Source organism: Gadus morhua, chromosome 3 (genome assembly GCF_902167405.1).
Source record: "Gadus morhua chromosome 3, gadMor3.0, whole genome shotgun sequence".
In the NCBI taxonomy this organism is placed as follows: Eukaryota; Metazoa; Chordata; class Actinopteri; order Gadiformes; family Gadidae; genus Gadus; species Gadus morhua.
In genome coordinates, this window is record NC_044050.1 from 14,485,132 (window position 1) to 14,509,861 (window position 24,730).

At 44.3% G+C, this 24,730-nt stretch overlaps 2 protein-coding genes and 1 long non-coding RNA gene across 6 annotated transcripts; 2 read left to right on the forward strand and 1 right to left on the reverse strand.

Moving 5' to 3' along the window:
• Positions 1-1,798: 1,798 nt before the first annotated feature.
• On the forward strand, positions 1,799-13,292 carry fam83fb (family with sequence similarity 83 member Fb). Of its 2 annotated transcripts, XM_030352348.1 has the most exons (6): positions 1,799-2,793; positions 6,109-6,276; positions 7,346-7,467; positions 7,991-8,712; positions 11,094-11,171; positions 11,965-13,292. In XM_030352348.1, the coding sequence occupies exons 1-6, from the start codon at positions 2,326-2,328 to the stop codon at positions 12,006-12,008; spliced, it is 1,602 nt and encodes a 533-aa protein (XP_030208208.1). In that variant the 5' UTR covers positions 1,799-2,325; the 3' UTR covers positions 12,009-13,292. The 2 variants fall into 2 exon arrangements, with proteins under 2 accessions (XP_030208208.1, XP_030208209.1); XM_030352349.1 differs by lacking the exon at positions 11,094-11,171 and having other exon boundaries at positions 2,326-2,793.
• A 786-nt stretch (positions 13,293-14,078) lies between these two features.
• On the forward strand, positions 14,079-17,298 carry LOC115541123 (uncharacterized). Of its 3 annotated transcripts, XM_030352907.1 has the most exons (6): positions 14,079-14,368; positions 15,790-15,937; positions 16,030-16,087; positions 16,180-16,267; positions 16,486-16,523; positions 16,715-17,298. In XM_030352907.1, the coding sequence occupies exons 1-6, from the start codon at positions 14,363-14,365 to the stop codon at positions 16,731-16,733; spliced, it is 357 nt and encodes a 118-aa protein (XP_030208767.1). In that variant the 5' UTR covers positions 14,079-14,362; the 3' UTR covers positions 16,734-17,298. The 3 variants fall into 3 exon arrangements, 2 of the variants coding, with proteins under 2 accessions (XP_030208767.1, XP_030208766.1); XM_030352906.1 differs by lacking the exon at positions 16,486-16,523; XR_003976275.1 differs by lacking the exons at positions 16,180-16,267; positions 16,715-17,298 and having other exon boundaries at positions 14,080-14,368; positions 16,486-16,703.
• A 2,808-nt stretch (positions 17,299-20,106) lies between these two features.
• On the reverse strand, positions 20,107-21,104 carry LOC115541040 (uncharacterized). Its single transcript, XR_003976258.1, has 2 exons — positions 20,693-21,104; positions 20,107-20,529 (listed from the first exon to the last, which is right to left on the reverse strand). It is a non-coding gene; the product is annotated as an uncharacterized LOC115541040 (long non-coding RNA).
• Between the last annotated feature and the right edge of the window lie 3,626 nt (positions 21,105-24,730).

The following is a 24,730-nucleotide window of genomic DNA, read 5'->3' on the forward strand; positions in this document are numbered from 1 at the left end:
TATTGATGGCAGCGTGAGATGCTTCAACTACTCATTTGAAGTTTGTTTCAAATGAGCAGTATCTAAGTCTTCTTTTAGTGGTTGCTGTCTGTTTGTGTGATTCATCTTATTGCTCCTGTGACAGTGTAATATTTCTCTTAATCTGCTTATGGCAGCTGACATGAGAATCTACTACCTTTTTGGTTTTGTGACATTCAATTGAAATATCAGGTTAGGTTGTTGAAGCAAACAGACCCCAACAAGGTAGCTGTTAGGCCTGGGAATCCGTGGCTGCAGCCTGGAATGTTTAATGAATAGCCCTGTATACGAAAGTATGAATCATGAGGAAAATAGCCACGAATCGATTCATCTTTTATTCTGATTATGCATTTAAGCCCTTGAAAATATCATGATATCGCTGATCAAAAACATAAGTGCATTTTGGGTCCCTGTGTGTCGTTAAGCAGCAGATCTACTTTTCCCTAGGTGTAGTGAACCTCAGTAGGGGTTGCAAATGCAACGCCATTTTAGCTCCTCTCCCTGCACCCAGGTGCAATAAGGGGCCAAGATGGCTGAATTCAGCCTCTGTTGGTTACCTGGTGTAGGGTCCCCGTTTTTTAACAGTTTTGAGTTCCCATTTGAACTTCTATCAATTAGAGTCTCTTTTTTTTTAGGATCCCCTGCTGCTTTTTTGTACGGTTTTAGTTGTTCTGTTTTAGCTGTGCTGTTTTGTTTTGGTTTTGTTTTTGTTTTGTTTTTGTTTTTGTTTTGTTTTGTTTTGGTTTCGGTTTTGTTTTGGTTCTGTTTTGCTATTTTGTTTTGATTGCTTTAGTTCAGTTTTCTTTTGTGTTTTTTCCCCTTTTTCTGTTTAATTTTTTGACCATTGGGTTGCTGGGTGACATAACACCTGTTTTGCTGTTTGGTTTGGTTTTGCTCCAGTTTTCCCTATTTAGTTATTATTGTAATAAAAGAAACAGTTAGTATATTTATTGTCTCTGCCTCTTTAGTTCTCGAACCTGTGTCCTTATTATTCCTGTAATATCATAGTTTAATTGTCTTTGTTCTATATTTCCTGGGGTGTAATTCCCCAGGTGGCGTTGTCGGTCGGTCCCTCTTTTATTACCCCCCCCCCCCCCCCCCGTTCATATTGACTTTTACACTGAGCTCCGCCACATTTTGGCGTTGTCGGTCCCTCTTTAGTTATTTCCCCCTCCCCCCGTTCATATTGACTTTTACAATGAGCCCCGCCATAGGCGTTCTTGGCACGCAATTTATGTGAGCACCACAGAGAGAGTGAATGTTCAGTGAGAGAGTGAACATTGCACTCTATGAACGTGCATTTGTCAAAGCCTTTGAAAGTATCGTTAATCAAACCGCAAGTATGCTTTGGGTCCTCTCTGTGTCATCAAGAAAAAATACTTCACACTACTTGGAACGCACACTTTTGTGTGAGTTCAAATAAAAGCGTACGATCCAACAAGCATGTTGGAGAATTATGTATGACAACAGGGGGCAGTATTTCATCTTGTAAAACTACTGTTGATGCAGAAACTAAGTTCCAAACTGACTCCAACAGTCCCGTTGGAGTGGAGCCAGAGAGGGGTTCGGCATATGATAAGAAATGCATAGGCCTACCCAATGGAGATAAAACAGGAGCAGGCTACTCTTCCACCACTGTTGGTTTAACATTTTTAGGGCATGATGGGCCTATAGCCTCACTTGTTGCTTCAAATTCCTCCTCTGAAGGAGAAGGAACGTTTTCAATGACGTAGGCCTATCTTGTAAGACGTCCCTTTCCCCCCCCAAAAAAGGACACATCTACCCGAGCGCACACATAGCCTATTGTTCCTCGAAATAAGCATGTTCTTACATGATGCTTTGAATTCATTTTATGCAGCTCAAGATCGTAGTTTATCTTTCGACTGCTGTTCCTTCAAACAGATACCTAGCTTTTCCATATTATATTATCATCTGGTTAATATTAGAATACCTTCTAATCAGAAATATGTCTACAGGATAGGAGCGTGGCCCTAACAAGTCTTGGGGATAGTTCAACAGAACTGCCTTTTAGGACTTTGGTTTTCCAGGTCTGACCGGAAGAATTTCAACATTGTTATGAAAATCGGAATGATTAACGACCATTTAACAATCTGAAGGAAATGAGTGTTTGGAAACTCCCTCTTGGTCTCTCACCGCCCCGTCGCTACACCAGGTAGGCTACACTAGGATTTCACTTTGGAAGCGACGTCATTCGGATCACAGATGTGACCGCGGCTTCATACCCCAAACAAACAGAGTTTGTCCTTTCAACCCGAGGAGGACTCCCGCATTGGGCTGGTGACAGCCATGGCCGAGTCCCAGCTCATGTGTATGGAAGACGGCCAGATCCGTCCGGCGGTCCCGGAGAACAAGCCGGAGTTTTACTACAGCGAGGCTCAACGCGCCGCTGTTGAGGAGCTCCTGAAGAACGGAGACGGGGCTTTTAAAACTCGACTGAAGGAAGACAAGGCCAATGACTTTTTGTCCGCGCGGGAGGTTAAGTATTTGCTCGCCAATTTTAAAGACAACACAAATGCCGACGCTCAAAGTACAGCGTCCCCCGCAAAGGCGGAGGGTTCCAGCGGGGATTCGGGGCTCCACTCAACGTATTGGCCCCAGATGTCTGACACTGACGTACCTCCGTTGGACATTGGCTGGCCCAGCGGTGGATTTTTCCGAGGAGTGACCAGAGTAGCGGTGCACACGCACCCACCCAAAGACAATGGACCGCACATCAAGGAGGTTGTACGCCGAATGATCCAGGAAGCCAGCAAGGTGCAGGCGCATTTGAAAATGTCACCCAAAAATGTGCCTAACTGGAATGTAAACCGCATTGCAATGTATGTGTGAGTGTGTGAGTTTGGGGATGATGTGTGCAAAGCAAAAGTGAAAACACTGTTGAACACACCTGTTCAACATTCATTTGAGTAGGCCTGATGGGTTATTTCCTTATCACCTTGTGTGTGTGTGTGTGTGTGTGTGTGTGTGTGTGTGTGTGTGTGTGTGTGTGTGTGTGTGTGTGTGTGTGTGTGTGTGTGTGTGTGTGTGTGTGTGTGTGTGTGTGTGTGTGTGTGTGCGTGCTTGCGCACGTGTGCTTATGTGCGTGTGCGTGTGAGAGACATGGAGAGAGAGATGAGTTGGTTATGATACGTCCTTACCGTCCCTGTTTGGTTTAATTAGTTACAGGTACCGTCAGCAAAGTTTATAAACTTAGTGAGTGCTGTCGATCTGTCGTGATTTGACCCTTCAAAGGCTCTACTGAACGCATAGGAGCTAAAGATAAGTAGGTCACCGGTTTAGAAACACAGTCAAATGATTCACTTAAATTAATAAAACCAAGCAGTTGTTGGATACAGCTTAATGCAAATCATTAATTAAGTGACTTTGAAGGAACCCCCCCAGGCCTATAATGAATCCGGTTGCACCACCTTCACTTCTGTGAAACCAAGAATATGCCTTGGACGGTCGGGGAAACATGCCTTAACACAGCAGTAGCCTACACAGAGAAAGGGAGAGGGGCCTGCCGGCCAGCCGTTGTCCTTGACAACCCATGCTCACAGACCAGTAGGGTCCCGTCCAGCTGACTCACTTGTTCCTGCTCAATCACTGGTAGCTGTTGAAAGACTGCGCCTCCCTCTTTCCAAACATGGCACAGTTTTCCCAAAGGTTAATCACTCACTCTTTCCCCTCTTTAATCCCTTCGCAGCTGCCCATTAGCCCATTGTTTTGGTCTTCTGCTTGACTCGGTTTATGCCTTTTTTGTCATCTTACAAAAAACTTGAATGCTATTTTAAGAATCTATTATTATCATTTTTATAACCCTTTTATAACCTTTCTTAAGACATCTTACATAATAAGACATGATATGCACAAAAAGCTAAATATCAATAAAAAAAAATGATTACAACTTTTAAAAGCGGAACAGTCGAGGAACAAAGAGGGTCAGGTCGCGCAGGAGAGTTTAATGTTCAAAGTAATTAAAGTATTTATTTTTTACATGAATTGCTCCCTTTCCCATAACATCCCTTTTTGGATACCCTCGTTATCATTTGTTTAATCCTCTCCTATTGCTATTGCTTTGTTATCTTCAGACACGGCACGCCCAAGTCTCAACGTCAGCAGGTTACAACTGCTAATCTATTTTATTGCTGTTGATTATGGGCTATTCCTGTGGTTTATTATGGGGCTACCACTCACCATGTGCATTCTCATTCTCAAGTTATTTCCATGTCCAGAGGTTGAGCTGGCTGGGAATGTTCGTCAAGATAAGTTCAGATGTGTGTGTGCATGTGTGTGTGTGTGTGTGTGTGTGTGTGTGTGTGTGTGTGTGTGTGTGTGTGTGTGTGTGTGTGTGTGTGTGTGTGTGTGTGTGTGTGTGTGTGTGTGTGTGTGGGTGTGTGTGTGTGTGTCCGATGTGTGTCTGTCTGTGTGAGTGTCATACGTTTATGTATGTGTCCTTTACCAGTCTGTATTTATCGCTTAACACGATTCCATGCCATGAAAACTAAAGCTGAGGTGCTTCTCATAAACACACACACAAACAAATATACCCACACAAATACGCACACACAAACACGTCAGACATAAAGCAGCCGGATGAACCAGTTCCGTGCCTGGTTTCATTGTATGCGTGTCCGGATTGTTTTACGAATTTCTTTGTCACGGTAGGTATAGCAACTAGTTTCAGTGAATGTTTGCAGTTATGCATGTATTTGTGCGTCTCAAAACAGGTTGGTGGGTACATTTTATGTGAAAGTCAGTCCACAAATTATACAATACAAAACACACCACTAGATTCATAAAACAAGCATTTTGCGGACCACTCTTACAGCGTTGATGCACCCGCTTTAAGTGTGTGTGTGTGTGTGTGTGTGTGTGTGTGTGTGTGTGTGTGTGTGTGTGTGTGTGTGTGTGTGTGTGTGTGTAAGAGAGTTTAGGAACAAGAAGAGACAGACGGCGTGATACTTTTAAACTTCTGTGTCTTGACTCAAGTCACATCTTGTATTTGGCTGATACAAAACAGCAGAAGTTGCACTCAGCACATTCCTAGCTCAGGGTTCTGGGAAAACTCAAACAATGGGCCTAGTTTGTATGCTAAACTACAAGCACACTTTTTCCTCCAGTTTATTACTCAGACCCCTTTGGACTGTCTGGGGGTCTCTGCCACTGAATGTTGTTGTTGTTATGAGGATAGACTTCTCGTACCTTTCCTCTTTCCTAAGAGTCGAGGTATTGAGTCGTACAACCCTCTGAGTCTGTTGTATTTTGCTTTTTGTTGTTCATGTTTCAGTTCAGCGTTGCCTGCAATCCTAACTCACAGCAAAAGGATAAACACATCATTGTGTTTACTTTGTTGAAATGCAGCCAAGATATGTCTCTCCTCCTCTGCTCTGAATCTTTAGGGCTAATGGTGTCTTTGTGGTGCTGTCAGTCCAGAGAGTTAAGGCTTGTTCTGCTGTGGTCGCTGGAAAATACCTCTTAGATTAAACACTATTCGTAGTGTTTGCCTATTGAGTAGGCTAACTTTAAAGAAAGTTAACCATTGTGAATACAGTGAAGAAAGTTGGCATTCCCTCCACTGACGGGAACTTTGTTTTGTGATTGTTCTTCGTTCAAGTTGTTGTGTTGACTGAGGTTGTGAGAGAGAGGGAATGAGTTGTTTGACTGCATGCTCTGTTTGCACGTGTGGGGTCCAGTAAAGACACAGTCTATAACAGTTCGACAAGCTTGTAGCCTAAAATAATATAAATAATATTGAATGAATTTTCAATAGAATCATATCCTATAACTTTTATTTTCTAAAAGTAACCCCTTTTACCCCTCCCACTCATGCCACCCAGCCGGCCGAGCTAACTCACGGCACACAGTGACGAACATTGTCTTTGTGTTTAATGAATTCTGAAAATGTCTCCCATTTGCATGGTGGTGGATATCACTACATTCAAAGCCCTTCAAATTCCATCAGAGTTCATATCCCACGCCCTTTAGGCCAACTTGCATGAGGCGTGAAATAATTGTTTTACCCCTCAGTCCATTTTGCCTGCTTCCTTTATTTACCCTAGCCTGTACCTGTGTGATGTTCATTGACAGGTGGTTGCCATAGTGATGGACCTGCTGACGGACCTGCACATCCTGCAGGACCTGATGGAGGCGGCGTCTCGGCGCTCCGTCCCCGTCTACATCCTGCTGGACGCTAGTGGCATGCCTCACTTCCTGGACATGTGCTGCAGGCTGCAGATGGGATCACAGCACCTGCGGGTTGGTGGACTGTCTGTACTTCCTATGCGTGATCGATAACATTACCAATAGATTACATATACATTACCTCTACTGCCCATGCATGATCGGTTACATGACCTATAGATTACATATACTGTACATTATCTATACTGCCCATACGTTAGCTGTTACATTATAGATTACATATACATTACCTATACTGCCAATACATTACCTATAGATTATATGAACATTACCAAAAGTACCATACATCAGCCACCTAGGTCATGACAGGACAGATTCCCAAGCTCCGGCCTCAGGGATTGGGTTAATAAGATAGGCCAGAGCCATAGCACCCCATACTGGCCCACCAACACAACTAATCATCCAGGGGTGGGCTATGACCACTTAGCTTCAAGAGAAGCCATTATTTCTACTCAGGAGGACACAGAGCTGGCTAACTTTCGATACCTGTTTGATACCTGGAGGTTACCCATTGTACATACAGTATACATTACCTGTATATTACCTACAGATAAATATATATTACCTATAATACATACCGTAGAAATACATGGCCAGTTTCATTTCCTGAACATGACCTTGAGATTACATAGACATTTAGTATAATACATACAGTATGCATCACCTACACGTGAGCTGTGCTACATTTACATGACATGACCATATTACCTTTTGCATTACCTGTTCTATGTATAAATTACGTTGTCATTACATTACAGTGCATTATCTATAACATCTTCTCCTTTGACATATATTTAACTATATACTATATACATTACATAATCACAAAACCTTTACATTACCTGTACACGTTACCATATACTATGAATTTACTGTACATTAACTAGAGTATCTACACATTTAAGTACTCTACTTTACATATACAGTACATGTACATGACATAAAATAAGATGATGCTTATGTATTGATTATACATGATTACCTATACATTGAATAATTCAGAAAACTGAATGGACAATGTTAAATTGGGTATTTTGCCAAATGATTTGTACAAAAGTTTGATATGGTAGCTATAGCTGACCTTATAACTTATGATAACTTATATGTTATGTTATGTCTCCAGAACATCCGCTGCAGAACTCTACATGGGTGGGGGCTGACCATGTCCTGTGGTACGCTCCCTGGCACACTCTCCAACAAGTACATGCTAGTGGACGGAGATAAGGTGGTGTTCGGCTCGTACAGGTAAAACATGGGAGTGGCCACGTGCATGTATGGCTGTGTGTGGTTATCTTAATGTGTGCATGTATGACTACGTGCTTGTGGGGTTTTGTCTGGTTGGGTGTGTGGGTTCGACTGTGAAATTGTGTGTGCACGATTGACTGTGTCTGATGGTTGGTTTGTGTTTGTGTGGGTGGGTGTTTGTGTTTTCATGTGCTTGTGTGTGCATGCGCAAATGTGCATTCGGTAGTGTGTGTGCATGACTGTGTGTAGTTGTACGAATGTGTGCTACTTATATGACCGGGTGTGTGTGTTTGGGTCTATGTGTGTGGGTTTGATTGGAAGTTGTCTTTGTACGTTTGACTGTGTGTGATGTGATGGTTTGTTTGCGTGGGCATGACTGTGTGTGTGTGTGTGTGTGTGTGTGTGTGTGTGTGTGTGTGTGTGTGTGTGTGTGTGTGTGCGCGCGTGAGTGTGTGTGTGTGTGTGCGTACACTCCTCCTTGCGTGCCTGTTCTGATCTCAGACCTCCGTGCCCCTCCCTCCAGCTACGCCTGGAGCTGCTCCCGCATCGACCGCAACATGATCACGGTGATGACGGGTCAGGTGGTGGAGGCCTTCGACCGGGATTTCCGCGAGCTCTACGCCATCTCGGCCCTGCTGGACCTCTACAAGGAGCTCAACGTGGCCCGGCCCTCGGACAAGGTGCCGCCCCCCAGGCCCAAGGTGGCCCCCAAGCGCCCGCCCATCCCCGTCACCACCTCCCGCTTCCAGATGAGCCTGGACCGCTCACGCAACAACGCCCTCCAGGTGCCCGCGCACAAGTACCACAACCCCAAGTACCTGCTGGCGCTGGGGGGCGTGGCGCCGCCCGCACGCTCCCTCCACGACTTCCTGGCCACCAGCGAGATGGCCCAGAACATGGAGATGGACCCGGGCAGACCCCGGACGACCAGCAGCGAGCGGCTGGACCACCTGTCCCCGCTGCCCTCGGATGGGCCCCTGGATGACCCCATGGAGGTCTTCGGGGGGGACAAGCCCACCCGAAAGCTCACCCTGAGGCAGAGGTGGAAGAGCAGGTTGTCCAGCAGCAACAAGGCCGAGGGCGGGGCCAGTGGGGGAGGTAGTCGGGAGCCGTCGCCGACGCCGACGGAGGATCAGTCGGGCGGGGCTGGGGCCAAGGCTAAATCCAAGTGGAGTTGGTTGAAGAAGAAGCCCCCCAAGAGTGAGTCCACGCAGGCCATCAACGCCACCACGCCGGATAATCAAAGTAAGTTCCCAGCCTAGAGCTGTGCAATTAATAAAGCATTTATCGCGATTTCGATGTTTGGTCAAACTAATATAATCAAGTTTCAAATATATATAAATATATCTACAAAAATGTATAGATAAACTTAGCACAAAAAGTAAGGAAATTTGTGTTTGGTTGATTATTTCTCTGTGGTAACAATGCTTTTTGGCAATAAATCTTATACCGTTGGAAAGCCTGTTTAGTTCCCTTTCAAATGGTGCCCCATTTGTAAGGAACATGAATTTGTGGGATGAGTAGCAGCGAGTATTTGGGTTGCGCCCATGAAAAATTTGCCAAATCTTTTCTGCCCTTGCCAAACAGGTTATTTTGCTGTTGCTATTGACACTTGTTTTGAGCTTCTGGTAAGCCCAGGTGCTGCCAATCAGGTGCCTGATTGGCACCTGATTGGGTAACTTCAAGTTGGTGTTCCGCAAAACCAAGTTGCGGCATTATTTGGAGTGAGCCCTAGCACCCTCTCCAAAGTGAAGGCCAAGTACCATATAACAGGGGATGTCAAAGACAGGCCGCGAAGTGGGCGTCCCAAGAAGACAACACCCCAAGAAGACCGTTTCATCACCCTGTCAGCACTTAGGTGCCGTAGGCTGTCTTTTACAGATTTGCACTCAAGGTTTGCAGGACGATATGGCCGACGGCTCTCTGCCCAGACAATCCGGAACAGACTACACGCAGCCAATCTCCGGTCTCATAGGGCTGCCAGGAGTCCTGCCATGACTGCCCTTCACCGTCAGGCCCGTCTGCGCTGATGTCGGCAACACGTGCACTGGAACCTGAACATGTGGAGGAACGTTATGTTCATTGATGAGTCCAGATTCAGCCTACGTCAGTTGGATCATAGGGTCAAAGTGTGGAGAAGACGCGGAGAACGCTATGCTGATTGCTGCACCGATAGAATAACATCTTTTGGTGTAGGCAGTGTGATGGTGTGGCGTGGCATCTCCCTCACTGGAAAAACAAGGCTTGTCATCATTGGAGGCAATCTCAATGCAGAGGGATATAGAGATGAGATTCTGCAACCAGTGGCAATCCCATTTCTCCACAGTCTGGGACCGAACTCTATCGTCCAAGATGACAATGCTCGCCCCCACAGGGCGGGGTTTATCAGAGACTACCTCCAGAATGTGGGAGTGAAGAGGATGGAATGGCCTGCTAGCCGTCCTGACCTCAACCCCATTGAAAACTTGTGGGATCAGCTTGGGCGTGCTGTTTGTGCCAGAGTGACCAACACAACCACGTTGGCTGACTTGCGACAAATCCTGGTTGAAGAATGGGATGCCCTCCCACAGCAGTGTGTGACCAGGCTGGTGACCAGCATGAGGAGGAGGTGCCAGGCTGTTGTGGCTGTGTATGGTTCTTCCACACGCTACTGAGGCTCCTGTTTGTGAAATGAATAAATTGTTAATTTGCCAATATGTCTTGTTTCTTCAAACTTCAATTATCCAATCCACCAAACACCAAACGAGTCATAAGCTGTTTGGCATTGGCAGAGAAGATTTGGCAAATTTTTCATGGGCGCAACCCACATACTCAGCTCTGCTGCTCATCCCACAAGTGCATGTTCCTTACAAATGGGGCACCATTTGAAAGGGAACTATACACGCTTTCCAACGGTATAAGAATTATTGCCAAAAAGCATTGTTGCCACAGAGAAATAATCAACCAAACACAAATGTCCTTACTTTTTGTGCTAAGTTTATCTATATTTATTTTCTACTTTATTTTTTGCATTCTTTTCTGCTTGAACATTTTCTATTTTTCTATTTTTTTTTTTTAAGTTCTCAGTTGCAACTTTTTTTTTTAAGAGAAATGCTGCAAAAAATCATAATTTTTCAAACTAAAAAATAATCGTTTAAATAATCGTTATTTCAATATTGACAAAAATAATCGTGATTATGATTTTTCCATAATCGAGTAGCCCTACCCCAGCCTTTTGAAGTGATTCAGGTCGAAGCCTTGAAGCAGGGGTATAAATGGTTCATCAACCAATGAACAAGGATTCCCCAAAACAGTAACGTAGCTAAAGGCGAGTGGAGGGAGTGCTAATGCTGGCGCGTTAGTTTGCACCACGATGTTAATGTCTTCCCCAAGAAAGGGAAATCGTGGTCACAAAATTTAAAGAAAGAAATTATAGAGAATAAAAGAAAGCTGAGGGAAAACAACTGCTAATTTATTTCTCAAAAAAATAAGCAAAATTGCAATATATACCAGTATACGGCATCATAGAGTGTTCTGCATTATACCGTCAACGTCATATGACATTATATCTATCCAATAAATGAATGGCCTAGGAAATAAATAAAATACCTAGCAAAGATTAACATCATGACAAACATGGCCCTTAGTTTCAGAGACAGCCACAGGGAGTGGAGCAGCGGCAGGTCCCTCCTCATCTCCTGATGTTACTGAGGAGGGAAGGAAAGGTGAGCTCATATGGTGGCTGGTGGTGGCAACTATTAGTTAATCCAAGTAATCATTTGTAGCACTTTAAACTGAAATGAGCTTAACAACACTAACATCAAGTAGCCTGTTACATTGTATGTAAGGCTATCAGCAGGTTAAGAGGCTAATATCAATCATGTATGCGTCATGCTTGTAGAGGGCTCTGTTCTTGTAGCAGATAGTGAGCTAAAATATGTGATAGATGACGTTGGGGGTGAAGGGGGTAAGGGGAATGAAGGCTGCTCTAAGGGTGAAGAGAAGGGGAAGAATGTGAGCACTGCAGAACAGCATTTTCCAGAGGACCCAGGACTATGGCCAGAGAAGCTTGCTGATCATCAGAGAGACACAATTGTTTGCAGACTGGCTAGTAAATGTGCAGAAAAGAACAAGACATGACCAAAATGGCACTCAAAGATATGGAATGCAAACCATTCCCAAATGATCTTCAGTATGTAAAGTCAGCCAATGTGCATGAGGAATTTCAATAAAAACAAATAAAGACATTCATGGGTCAACAGAGGAAGAGGGCCCTCAGAGACTACACAGACTACACGGATAATATGTTTATAGGCTTTGAACTGTGTCAAATTATAAAAAAAAAACGCAACAAATGATGAAGGAAACTCCCCTTTGACAGATTTGGATCATGAAAGTACTTATATTCTACTTTTTGAAAGTATATAGATGACCTTTTCTCAGAATTGATTCCCTCACTCCAGGATATACATGTGTTTGATTATTCATTCGTCCCATTCTCTGTTCCTTTGGTCCCAGGTCAGAAGAGCCGAAGGTCCAAAATGTCCTGTGCCCAGTCGTGACCCGGTGCTACACAGTCAGGTCCCAAAGGGGACCACATGGATATGTATGGTTGTCTTCTGAACACCACCTCACCCTCAGAAATGTGGAACGCCATGAGCACTTCGAAGAACAAGGAAAAATAGCTAAAACTGGTACAATTAGTAGTTTACAGAAATACCCATGAAATGCTTGTTCACCCAAATGGCACTGATACTTTTTTTTTTTTATTATTTTGTTTACATGCTTGTCCTTAGTGAGCAGGTAGGAAATAGGATACTTACAGGTACAAATGTGAAATTGGGGTTCAAACACCTAACCTTTCAGCTCAGTATCAAATACCCTAACCAAGACTGTCCTCCTAACAGTTAACTTTATTGGATGCGACAGTATCCATTCTGTAGCCTAGCTTGTCCTGTTGTGTGAAAGTATGCTGCTTCAGAACATACTTGTGCTAGATAAAACTATAACCTAGCAGACCACATATAATTTACAATGTTCTACAACAACGAGGGGTTTGGATAGCTAATCATGTGTGGTAGGCCTAGGTCATCGTTCTGTTCTACGTGTGTGTGTGTGTGTGTGTGTGTGTGTGTGTGTGTGTGTGTGTGTGTGTGTGTGTGTGTGTGTGTGTGTGTGTGTGTGTGTGTGTGTGTGTGTGTGTGTCTGAAATCTATTTGGAAGAAAATTACTTTCTTTTTTTATTTAGTTGGATTTCAAATTCTCATTGCATATTTTCACTAAAAGTTTTGAATAAAAGAATGTAACAATCTTTTAAATTTCCCAAGCAGTTGCTAATGTATTATTAATGGCATACCCTTTGAGTCCAACCTTTTAAAAAAAGAAATGTTGAGAGCTTGAGAGAATAATGTCTGCACTTGACTAGATTTAACTGGGTATATTATAGATCCTGAAAAACACTAAATGCATGAATGGACATGAGCTGAAATTTCTCAAGACTGAAGCATAATCTAGAGGGTGGAGAAAACATGAATCAAATCTATATGTAATATAATATGTAGTATCATTATGCAGTGATTGGTAATTGCTTTTCTTTAGGAAATTCCTTTGCTTGAGTAAATCCCAGCAGCCGGTCGGGCCAGTGAAACCAAGCTGATAAATCCCATGCAATTTATTGAATCATTATGTCATAAGTTCTACCCACAATGACGTATTATTTCAAATCCTACATTATGTTCCTGCTTATCTACTATGACGCCCACGTTTCCTGTCCAAGATTTATGAAATACATACAATTTAAAAATACTTTTTTGGAAATGGGTCATTAAACCTTGGTTTGACATCGAGGATTTCTTTTTTTTTGACTGAACAACTGATTTGTCTTTGCACATCCTTTATGGAGGCCTGCTTTACTTCTTTGGGTTTCCATATTTTCGGAAGCCGTTTCTCAATAACAAGTACGCGAACTGCGGACTTCCGGACTTCAAGTAGCCTACACACTTCCGAGGACGGGAGTATGCTCGATGACGTCACCACCTCAGCTCGTCTGAGGTGCTACGGCCTAATATAGGCATATAGGCCTACTACTGAACAATATAAACAAATTATATAAAACAAAACCCCAGCCTCTTTATTATATTACATATATATATATTCCACGGTCAGTGGCGGGAAACTGTGTATATAAAGTCAGTGGCGGGAAAAGATTGTAGGAGTTATTGTTTGAGAGAAGGCTATTGCCATTGATTTACGAACTATGAGAAATTACACAGATTAGAATAGAAACACACACAGGATAAATATTGTAGGAATTATTTTTGGAGAGGGAAGTCTGGGGCCCCCTGCTTGAGCTGCTCCCCCCGCGACCCGACCCCGGATAAGCGGATGACGATGAGGATGAGGGCTATTGCCATTGTTCAAATTACAGGCTGGATCTGACCGGGATTGCCGTTGCGATGGGTTTCCTCTATCAGCGAGCAGAAGGCTGCCCAACTGAGGCGGATCGTCGAGCAGAGAGCTATAGGATACGGCGGGAGACACTAAGGAGACCAGCCATCCTCAGTGAGAAGCCCCTGACTGCAGCCCGCAGACGGAGCCCACATGGAGGGGGCGGGCACTAAGTCCACATGGAGGGGGCCGGCCCTCCGCCCACATGGAGGGGGCGGGCACTCAGTCCACATGGAGGGGGCCGGCACTCCGCCCACATGGAGGGGGCGGATACTCATGCTGCGTTCGAGTATTCTCTGCGAACCGACTCGGATCTCGGATCTGACGCCACGCCCGTCCACATCGAGGGGGCGGCCACTCAGTTCACATTGAGGACTGGTCAAACAGCATGTGCAGCATCTGATCCCGTTTCTGACCTGAAATTACCTGAAATTAGAGTGTGCCCGCCCGAGCTAGTGATGCCTAAAACATGCAAGTAAGTGAGACTGTCAAAATGTCTATAATTAGTAATATTCATGCAATTATGTATTATGTCTTGTTAACTACTTAATCGTCTTTTAAGTTTTAGTTACACCTAGCATGTTCCCCCCAACATGCTAGGTCAATTTTCAGCATCATAAGGTTGAGTGATATAGTCATGTCATACACCGTTTGAAAGCTTAGAATCTGTCAACCAATGTCAACCATTCGGTGGAATAAATATGTTTAGTGAATATAGATCAAATATATCCTAGTGCAGGGGTACTCAAGTAGAATTGATGAGGGGCCACAAAAAATGTTTTCAGTGACTCAAGGGGCCGGTCGGTATACGTGTGACTGAGGCCGATATATGCTCTGTTTTAGACGTAACACGTAAGATACATAACCCCCCCTTGCGCAGTAAAATATCCCCCCTTACGTGCTTAAGTGCGTCGGCCAAAATTCCTGACTATGCGACTAAAACACTACGGCCCTACGCAGCTCGCAAAGACTGATTGGCCAGCTAACCACATCCTTTCAGGAGTCTCACATTTCCGGTTTTACAGCATAATAGCGCCATTTTTAAAAGGCTGTGACAGAAGCGAATGAAGAATTTTGAAGAAGGAGAAGAAGAAAACACAAGAACGAATTATGATAATTATAAATATAAACAAGCCAGCGATTTCCACTTCCACGCCCACAGATTCGTTCGTTGCTCCCCCTACTGTTCTGGCGCAGAATCCCCTTGCAACACGCGCAATCCTTAAGGAACCTTAAAGGAACCATAAATCAAAACTTGTCTAAAACAAGTCCCTTGTGTAAATTACGTGCTTACGTCTCTGCGTCTAAAACGACCCTAAATCGGCCTTGACTGCTGCTGAGATGGACTGTCTGCCTCGAGTTTGGGAGGGCTGGAGCGGTCTGTGGGCTGGAGTGCTATCTGTTTATCATTGCACCCCCCAGCCTCGTATTGAGATCGCGGCGCGCGGTTTCAAAATAAGAGCACCCAGCACGATTATTTTTATTTTTTTTTACATATATTTTTTTTTTATAATTAAAAAAACTTTTCAAAACAGCTCGAGGGCCATTAATAGACACCCCGCGGGCCACAAAAGGCCCACGGGCCGCTACTTGAGTATGACTGTCCTAGTGTCTTAGGTCAAAATAGCCCCCCTCACCCTCCTCCTCCCTTGGTCCATTCTAACTTTATCGTAGTTGTGGATATCCTTAGCAATGAGTTGATACTTCATGTTGGGTCTTGAAATGTTCATAAGCGTCCACAGAAATCGAATATCAATATTATTTTAGTCTAATTACATCGTGTATATGCACAAGCCATCTTATACAAAGCAGCCGAAAAATAGAAAACCGAAACGCTGCAATGTTTTTTTGTAGAAAACAGCTTTTATGTTTATACTGGTTTTCTTTGACTTTTAGAGACACGTCAGTGTAATTGTGAATGGCGAGAGCCCTGAAATACAGCTGGACAGCAGCGGTCTACATCACTGCCCCTTCTGCAGATACAAAGGGTCAAAATGTGATATCGACCATCACATTAAATGCCATGCCTCGGTTAAATACAGAGGTACATTTTCTTATTTTTTTATTATTATTATTTATATTATTATTGTTATTATATATTTGTATGTATGTAATGTATGCTGTTTACTCACCAAGGTCTGCAGAGGAGCTTTCAGGAAGCAGGAAGAGAAGACGGGAGGAAAAAAAGCTACAGGTACGTGTCATATACTGTAATGTGTGATGTTGTCTTAGAGCAATTGTGAAAGACTATAGTCTTACCACCCTCCCACCACTAATACATTTCAGGATAAAGATCTCTGCACAAAAAGGGCTAGAGTTGCTCCAACAGCATCCAGCTCTGAAGGATCAGGTCATGTATAGACTGTTAATCCAGGTGAATCCATGTAGGCCTACACATATTCAGACTGTTTGTGAGATATGATTGATTCTATTAGGCTTCTACTTCCAAATTAAGTTGTACACATATCTCCATCAATATACAAGTTATAGCCTACTCCATGGCTGATCTATTGCGCATACTAGGGCCTACTTTTATTATTCCATTGTATTGGCCTACTCAACATTACAGACAACAATCTGTTTTATTTCCAGACAAAACTGAAGACCAGGAACTGGAACCTGGGAACCTGGTATATAATATGTGTGTAATGTTGGAGGTTGTTTGTATAGCCAGATGAAATAGTCTGATGACTAGTTGAATAGTGTTTTTTATCACTGAAAACTCATCAGTAGTAGTAGCCTTTGTTTGCATACCATTTTGTGGTTTTGGGAGGGTAGGGTGTCAAGTACAGACACAAATAATTTTTCTTTCTTCTTCAAGGAAGATTATGTTGTCCTGAAGGACACAATTCAGGCAGCAGCATGGTGCCAGTTACAGTCCTTCAAGGACAGCGTTTCTCTCCCAGAGGTCATTGGGATGGAAGGTTGGGAGCAGATGGCAGCATCAACACAGCGCAAATCCCATGACGGCGGGGATGAGGAAGAAACGTGGAAACCATTCCAATTCTCATTCAGATTACATACTGACTATGAACTGTTCTGTGTGGAGATGATGGACAGGAGAAACCTGAAGGTGTTTGCCTCTTTTGAGTCAAACACCTCTCCCCCTCCCCGTCCCCCTCCCCGTGACGCCTGCGCCACACGACTCCAATGTAGTCTGATGATGCAGCATAATGGCGGCGCTTGGCAGCTATGGCGGCGGTGACGGCGATGTCGGGCGACAGAGCGTGAAGCAAGAGTGGCATCCACCTCACTGAGGAAGGCGTCAGTGTGTTCCCCCTTTGTTGTTTGACTTTGTTTGTTCTACTCTTTATTGATTTATCTTTTATGTTAATAGTTTACAATCTATTTTTTGTAGTTGTTATTTTTTAATTGTTTTGTTGAATAAAAAGACAGTTGTTAGTGCTCCTGTGATTGGTGTAACTTAATGTGCTTCACACATGTAGCTTTTCATTATGTCTATTGAGGTACATTTTTTGCCCTTAGATGTGGTCACTTCGTTATTCCTCACATTACATCTGTTAAGGTCATACCTTTGGGTCCCAGTCTTCATAGTTCCCCAAATCTTATTTTGGCTCTTACTGGGCCTATAACTCACAGACAGACGGGTACAGGAGTTCGGACACGTTGCATTGTTTACAGGCAAGGGTGGATTACCGCACGGGCACACCGGGCACATGCCCAGGGGCCCAAGGGCGGCCCTAAACCAGAGCTTCTGTGTGAAGTCGCTGTTAGTAACTTTTAATGTTGCATTGTCAAAGCAATCAGTAGAGAAATACAAAAATTCAAGCGAAAACGGCAATAGTAGGGCTAGTAATACTGAGTAAAAAAAAAAAAAGATCACTAGGGGGCACTATTTCACTTAGTGAATTTGAGACAGGTCACGAACAAGGCACTGTGATTTAAACATTGAGCAACGGCGAACGGTAGTAACGTGAACTCTTAAGTGGAACCTTAATAGGTCCATGAGTGGAACAGTTAAGCGAAAAAATAATAAACAAGAGAATATGTATTTGCAAGTCGTTTAGGCTATGCTTAACTTTATAATAGTTCCATGGTACGCAGCAAGAAAGATACCAAGTCACAATACTCCCGTACCATCTGTTTGTATAGTTTAATTAACAGCATGGGCTCCCGCTAGCTTAACATAGTATTACCGTTTCTTGCATTAAAGGTTGGGTAGGTGATTTGCGAAACGCCAGCAGATTTTGAAAATACACAACTCAAATGGTCCTACCCCCTCTCCTTCAACGCTGACTCTGACTCCACCCATTCCAAGTACCTGGACGCGCAATCATGCACGAGCGCGAACAGAGATGCGCGAGAGCGAGCCAGGCTAGCAGATAAGACAGGGCCTGTCCGAGGCCCTGTCTTATCACAGAAAACGATCATTTCTAAAAACTCCGGCCAAAGTGGAGATTTCTGAAAACGCCGGTTATGTGTTGTCGTGTCAACGGGGAGAAACGGGATTTTAGGTTCTGAAGCGTCACATTATGCACCAGGAAATGCTTAACGTCATGTGAGCGCCCGCTGTACCGTATTGGTCCGAATATAAACACAAACCCCATTGTAAGACGACCTATATTTGGAAAAAAGATTTGAAGACTAGATCCGTTTTTTATGAATAAATAAATTGTATTCATTGAAATAATATACGAAAATAAAAAGGCATCGAATAAAACACTGCATTGCCACTAAACAGTAGTGCAAATAGGCCGTACTGATGTGTACACCAAAGACTATTCCTGACACTCCTCTGCCCCGCTGTGTTCGCTCTGGCTGTGGTCGCTCCGAACTGTTTCGGCCCGTGGCAAAGCGAGTCATCCTCGCGCTGTCCAAGGCATTTTGAGACGCAGCATTTATTTAATGCTCATATGACCTAGTGCTGAAAAAAGGTTAGATGAAAAAGTGTGAGGGTAGCGGTGGTGCGCTAAACTTGTTCTGTGAGCAGCTGGATGTGAACGATCGATTTTCAACTGTCCGCGCATGCACTGGTGTAATTGAGCTGCGCTGCTATACATCTTTTTTTTATCAATGTAACGAGTTGCGAGTCTAGTGCAGGCTGAGGTTTTTTTTTCCCCAGCACCCCCTGCTGAGAATACGTTCTCGCTGCAATGGTTGGACCAGATGTTATAAACATTAAACGGTCACATAAATCATTACTATTTTTCGAAAATGTATGTTTGTTTCATATAATTGTATTGGAAGTCCTGGTTTTCACTAGGGTTGCCGCGGTGTGGACATTTTCACACCGAGTAATACACTCGTCTCCACACCGGTATTACCGAGTATAAACGGTATAAACTTTGAAACTAGGTCAACCGCCACACAAGCATCGGTTTTTAGACCCTTCTCGTCCTTCAGTTGCCGCCAACGTTCGAAAGCAGCGCCTAGGATTATTCTTGATTTCAGTTTTTCTCTTTCAGCGTTTTTATTATCAATTACTCTCTGAAAAAGAGTTTTCCTTCTCTTTGCTGGTGGTGGTGGTGGTGGTGGGGATGGTGGCGTCTTGTCTGCCATGGAAATTGTCTTGTACTGCTAGGTCCAAATGTGGATTAACTAGTTCCAGTAGCTACCGCAGGATAACAACAAACAGGAGCTTGCTCTGGGTCACGAGCTCTGGGTCACGAGTACTGCACGAAGGGGTCGCGCGCGGGGCGCGGGGGAGGGGGAGTGCAGTACGACCGTTTGATTGACGTACTTACTGTCCAATGCAACTCGGTGGCAATGGAAATGATTGGCTGGAGTTTTTCGAGCCCTGCCCGTTCCACAGATGATTGACTTGTTTAATTTTCATGTCAGTACTTCTAACTCAGTGGCTGTAAGCGGGTTATGATAAGGATTTCAAGTAATTTTGCAAAAATGGCCAAAAAAGCAAATCACCTATACAACCTTTAACAAGAGCAGCAGAAATCTGCTCAATCGTCAGTGGTCGGAGTGCCCGCCCCCTCCATGTGGACTGAGTGCCCGCCCCCTCCATGTGGGCGGAGGGCCGGCCCCCTCCATGTGGACTGAGTGCCCGCCCCCTCCATGTGGGCTCCGTCTGCGGGCTGCAGTCAGGGGTACTTGTCTGTCTCACGAGTTTTATTGATATGGCTTGTTTTAAACTTTTCAATTGATCAGTTAATATTGATACATACACTTGACTGTAATGGGTGAATTTGTCATTTTACCACAGGGTAGAAAGTTTAAATATAAAGCGGACAATACATATTAAATACATAATTGCAATTTATTGTACGTTAAAATACTAGCTGTGTTTTTCTCTGGAGGGGACCTGTAGCCAGCCTTCAGGCTCTCCAGGGAGAGCTTCTACCGGTTGCTTGCCTTGCTGCCCCAGGCAAAAAGCCCATTGATGGAGCCATGAGGTGGAGGTGCTGGTGGCGGTGTACTGGCTGGCCTGTGGAGCATCGTACAGGGTGACGGCAGACGCCTTTGGGATGCCCCAGTCCACAGTTTGCAGGACGGTCCATGGCGTGGTGGAGGAGATGATGGCATACCTCCACAGGATGATTCATCTCCCCAAGGCAGAGGAGATGGAGAAGGTGGGGGCTGGCTTTGCTCGCCTGGCAGGTCACGAGGCCTTTGGATGTGCTGCTGGGGCCATTGATGGATGCCACATCAACGTTTTGCCACCTGCAGAGCAGAAGAAGAGCTATTTCAACAGGAAGCTCTTCACTGCAGGGCATCTGTGATGGAAACGGTCAATTTATTGACGTCTTCATCGGGAACCCGGGGTCAATGCATGATGCACTCGTGCTCCGGCGTTCTCCTTTTTATAGGCAGGCCCTGTACCCACCAGCTGGGTACTTCCTGCTGGGTGATGGAGGGTACCCATGCCTGCAGCGTCCCGTGGCCATTATGACGCCATACCACCCTGTTGCCGGTAAGCACCTTCTCTTCTGTCACACATGCATAGAAACAAATTGTTAGTTTGGTGACATTGATAAATCCATGTGAATTTTGATTACCAGGTCATGTTGAAGCCCGATGCAACCACGCCAGAGGGCGTAACATTGTGGAGTGGTCAATCGGGTTCCTCAAAACCCGCTGGCGGGCCATCTTCCTGTGGTATCTGGAGATCCGGCCTGTTTGCCCCCAAGGTGGTTGGTGCCTGCTGCAGTGGCGCAAAAAGTGGGTATGCACTATATGCGGCACATAGGGGCGCCGAACCAGAGGGGGCGCCAAAGCGATGGAAGTAAAATGATTTGAGTTGGCATTTTCGCGAGTTGGCGCCCCCCCGCTCCTTCGCCTCCCTCCCCCCCTCCTCCCCACACGGCGCTCCAGTGGCCGTGTCACGTTAAAATTGTACCGGGGGCGAAAATTGTACCGGCCTACGTCATCGTTGTACCGGCCTATCGCTATCTATCATAATACAGATAGCGGATCGCTATCTGTATTATGATAGATAGCGATAACACTTGTTTTTACTTTATATTTGTATTGTATTTAATTGTTTAATCAAAACAATAAAAAAAATTAACCGGGAAACAGGCGATCACGTCAAATGACGCGTCAAATCACGTACGAAGGTTCTTGAACATTCTAGACTATGAAACCTGCTTAAAACACTCAGTTTACTAGCTAAATTCGATTAAACAATTCAATACAATACAAATATAAAGTAAAAACAAGTGTTACCTAGCGATCCGTTATCTGTATTATGTTTCAAGAACCCTCCTACGTCATTTGACGCGATCGCCCGTTTCGCGGGCAAAACATTTGTCATTTGACGCGATCGCCCGTTTCGCGGGCAATTTTTTTTATTGTTTCGATTAAACAATTAAATACAATACAAATATAAAGTAAAAACAAGTGTTATCGCTATCTGTATTATGTTACTTCGTCGTTTGGAAACATGTTTTCTGCATTGCGTCGTCTGTTGCCGGGCAGGTTGTCAGGATGTAAACAAACGATGCCGTAGGCCGGTACAATTTTCGCCCCCGGTACAATTTTAACGTGACAGCCGCCCCCTCGACTACGCCCTGGAGGTGAGCGCCAGAGTGTCTTCATTTGAACCGTATTGTCATCTGATGACACGTACCTCAATATGGAGAGGCAGAGAAGAAAGCCCTCGGGGTCACAACATAGAAAAAGAAAGATTGGGAAGGTCGTTTTTATGTCAGTGTATCAAGAGGAGGCTTGTAAATATACAGGTTAGCTAAATCTACTACTAGTAAAACAACAGGTTACTGTTGACTTGCAACTGTACACTGATCAGAATGGAGCCTACAATATAACGGATCATAACAAGAAAAATAAAGGAAATTGTTTGTGGTTATTTTGTTTTACTTCAATCTCCATGCAAGTCTTTGTTTTATGTCAATAGACCCAGTAAAAACGGAGTTATAAAGTTGATACTTTATAACTCTGTTAATAATCCAAGATTTAATAAATTATTAAAAGATTATTATCGTATCTGAATCGAGACTGAATCGTTCTACACAGTATTACGATGCATCGAAGAATCGATTATTTTTCCCACCCCTATTGGTTACTGTACTCCAACAGTTCTAACAGAGTCTATTGTTTTGCATCTAAGCTTTTTGGTGAAACTAGAGTGGTGGGGTATAATAACTGGCAGCGTCTTTCAAAGATACTGAAGCACCATGAAACAAGTGGTTACCACATAAATGCTTATCTGATGTGGAAAGAATTGGCACCCCGCTTATAGGTAAAACTATTGATAGCGAATTGCAGAGTTGACTCGAGTGATCGACTGCATACTCTTCCTTGCAGAAAGAAACCTGCCACTAAGGGGGAATGTGAAGATGTGAATGGCATCTTCACTGTGTTAATATGTTTTAAAAGATTCACGTGTTCCTGTCTGGCTGTTAGCCCTGTAATAGTCTGCAGCTGTGGCTCATAGATTAATTGAGCCACACCCAAATTTCTGGTGCTCCTTAAGAGGGCCAGAGTTCTAGACTGGAGGGCGGCTTGAGTTGTGCAAGTGACTCGACTGTTTTTAAGTAAAAATATGTTTTTACCAACAACATTGTGCGTCGAGGAAACTCTTCTTCACAGGGACAAAATGCACAGATAGGAAATCCTAGAAATGGAAATTTTTCTGGGTATCCTTGATCTCTTATAGCACGGTATGATGTTACACTGGCATGTAGAAAGGCATCTTAGAAAGGCTGCCTCTAAAAAAAACACTGGATATCTGTCCTGGTGCACTCAAAATGATTTTTTTGATTCAATATCAGGGTGTGTTTTAGGTCAAATTTGTGCCCAGATCAAAGAGGGGGGGGGGGGCGCCTGCTATGTGTCTGCATACCCCCCAGAAAGTAGGCAGTTGCGCCCCTGGCCTGCTGCATCCTGCACAACATTTGCATGGCAGCAGGGGATATCTTGGAGGAGGAGAAGGAGGAGGAGGATTGCCCAGGTGACCCGTGGAGGCAGATGACAGGGACCTGTCAGGGAATGTGTCGCGAACGAGGCTTACTGCCCAGGTTGCTCCTGCAGGACTGGATGTTTGCCTGGGAGAACATGATTACATCTAGACACACACACACACACACACACACACACACACACACACACACACACACACACACACACACACACACACACACACACACACACACACACACACACACACACACACACACACACTACTATTTGAAATAGAAGTGTGTGAAAAAATAAACAAAAATATATGTTTTGTATATATTCCTAACTTTGTAAATAAATGTAAGAATTTGTCATGACAAATGTTATATTTAAGCAATAGATCACGCCAGGCTGATCTGAAGTGATCTATTGCTTTTATACAACGGTTACTTTTATGGCGAAACGAAAGTCATAGACACATTACATTTAAAAAGAAACCAAGAAAGTCAAAATAGCCGTTTAATTAAAGAATACAAAAAAGTAGTCCCTCCTGGCTGCCGCTATGCATCGACGGTCGCTATGCAACACACTTTAGCGTCCCTCCGGCTGCTTTCACACCAAAAAGAACCAAGACCCAGTTCCGGGCTGGTGCTAGGGCCAGTTCCAAACAGGTTCCAGCCTTATCCCACTTAAGAACCAGTTGGTTTCACACTCCTTTATTATGTCCATGGTTTCACACCGGCCAGAGCCAGCCATGGAGCCGGCGTGAGCAACGTCATGACGTCACTGCAAACGTCTCCGCTAGTGAGCTTGGACAGAAGCATACGGCCGACATCTTTCTTTATTCTGGGTGGAAATAAATAGTAACATAGTTACGCCATTAAATGCGTTTATGGAAAGATTTTTAGCGAGAAATGTGCATTTTACTTTCATAATGTTCGCTCGGTGAATGTGAAGGATGTTTGGGTTGATAGTTATGACGAAGAGGGAACGCTCCGTTCACTTCATGTTCACTTGCATGGACCTGGACTCATCTAGCTGCGTTGGCGCGTTGACGCGTTGAAGGTTGAACCGCCACACAATGATCAAGCGTCAGGTTAGGCGCGCAGAAGAACCCTCGCGCCAGTTTCAAACACAACAACAACAATTTCGTCTTCGATTCAATCCGTGTATGGTTCGTTCTTTGAATATTCCGATTTAAAACAAAATCAGAAAAAACAAAAAAGAACCATACACGGATTCACGTCCATTGTTTACTTCGGTGTTTTAAAAAATGCCGGTCTTCGTTGGTCTTCGTGTTTATGAAGGTACGGATAACTCCGCCCCCTGCCCCCGGCGTAAAAGCGGTTCTAGTTCTAGCCCAGCTCAAAAGTGGGGCCAGAGTTGAACCGGTTTTTAGGGGCCGGAGCCGGTTCTTTGGCGGTGTGAAACCAAAACACTGGCCCTAGCTCCGAACTGGCCCGGAACAGGCTCCGATTTTGCGGCGGTGTGAAAGGGGCACGAG

Coding starts and splice junctions, on each gene's coding strand:
- LOC115541123 (XM_030352906.1), top strand. Junction 16,088..16,179: donor GGGAGGAAAAAAAGCTACAG/GTACGTGTCATA, acceptor AATACATTTCAG/GATAAAGATCTCTGCACAAA. Junction 16,268..16,714: donor TGTATAGACTGTTAATCCAG/GTGAATCCATGT, acceptor TTCTTCTTCAAG/GAAGATTATGTTGTCCTGAA.
- fam83fb (XM_030352348.1), top strand. CDS start 2,326: ATGGCCGAGTCCCAGCTCATGTGTATGGAAGACGGCCAGATCCGTCCG. Junction 6,277..7,345: donor TGGGATCACAGCACCTGCGG/GTTGGTGGACTG, acceptor TTATGTCTCCAG/AACATCCGCTGCAGAACTCT. Junction 11,172..11,964: donor TACTGAGGAGGGAAGGAAAG/GTGAGCTCATAT, acceptor CTTTGGTCCCAG/GTCAGAAGAGCCGAAGGTCC.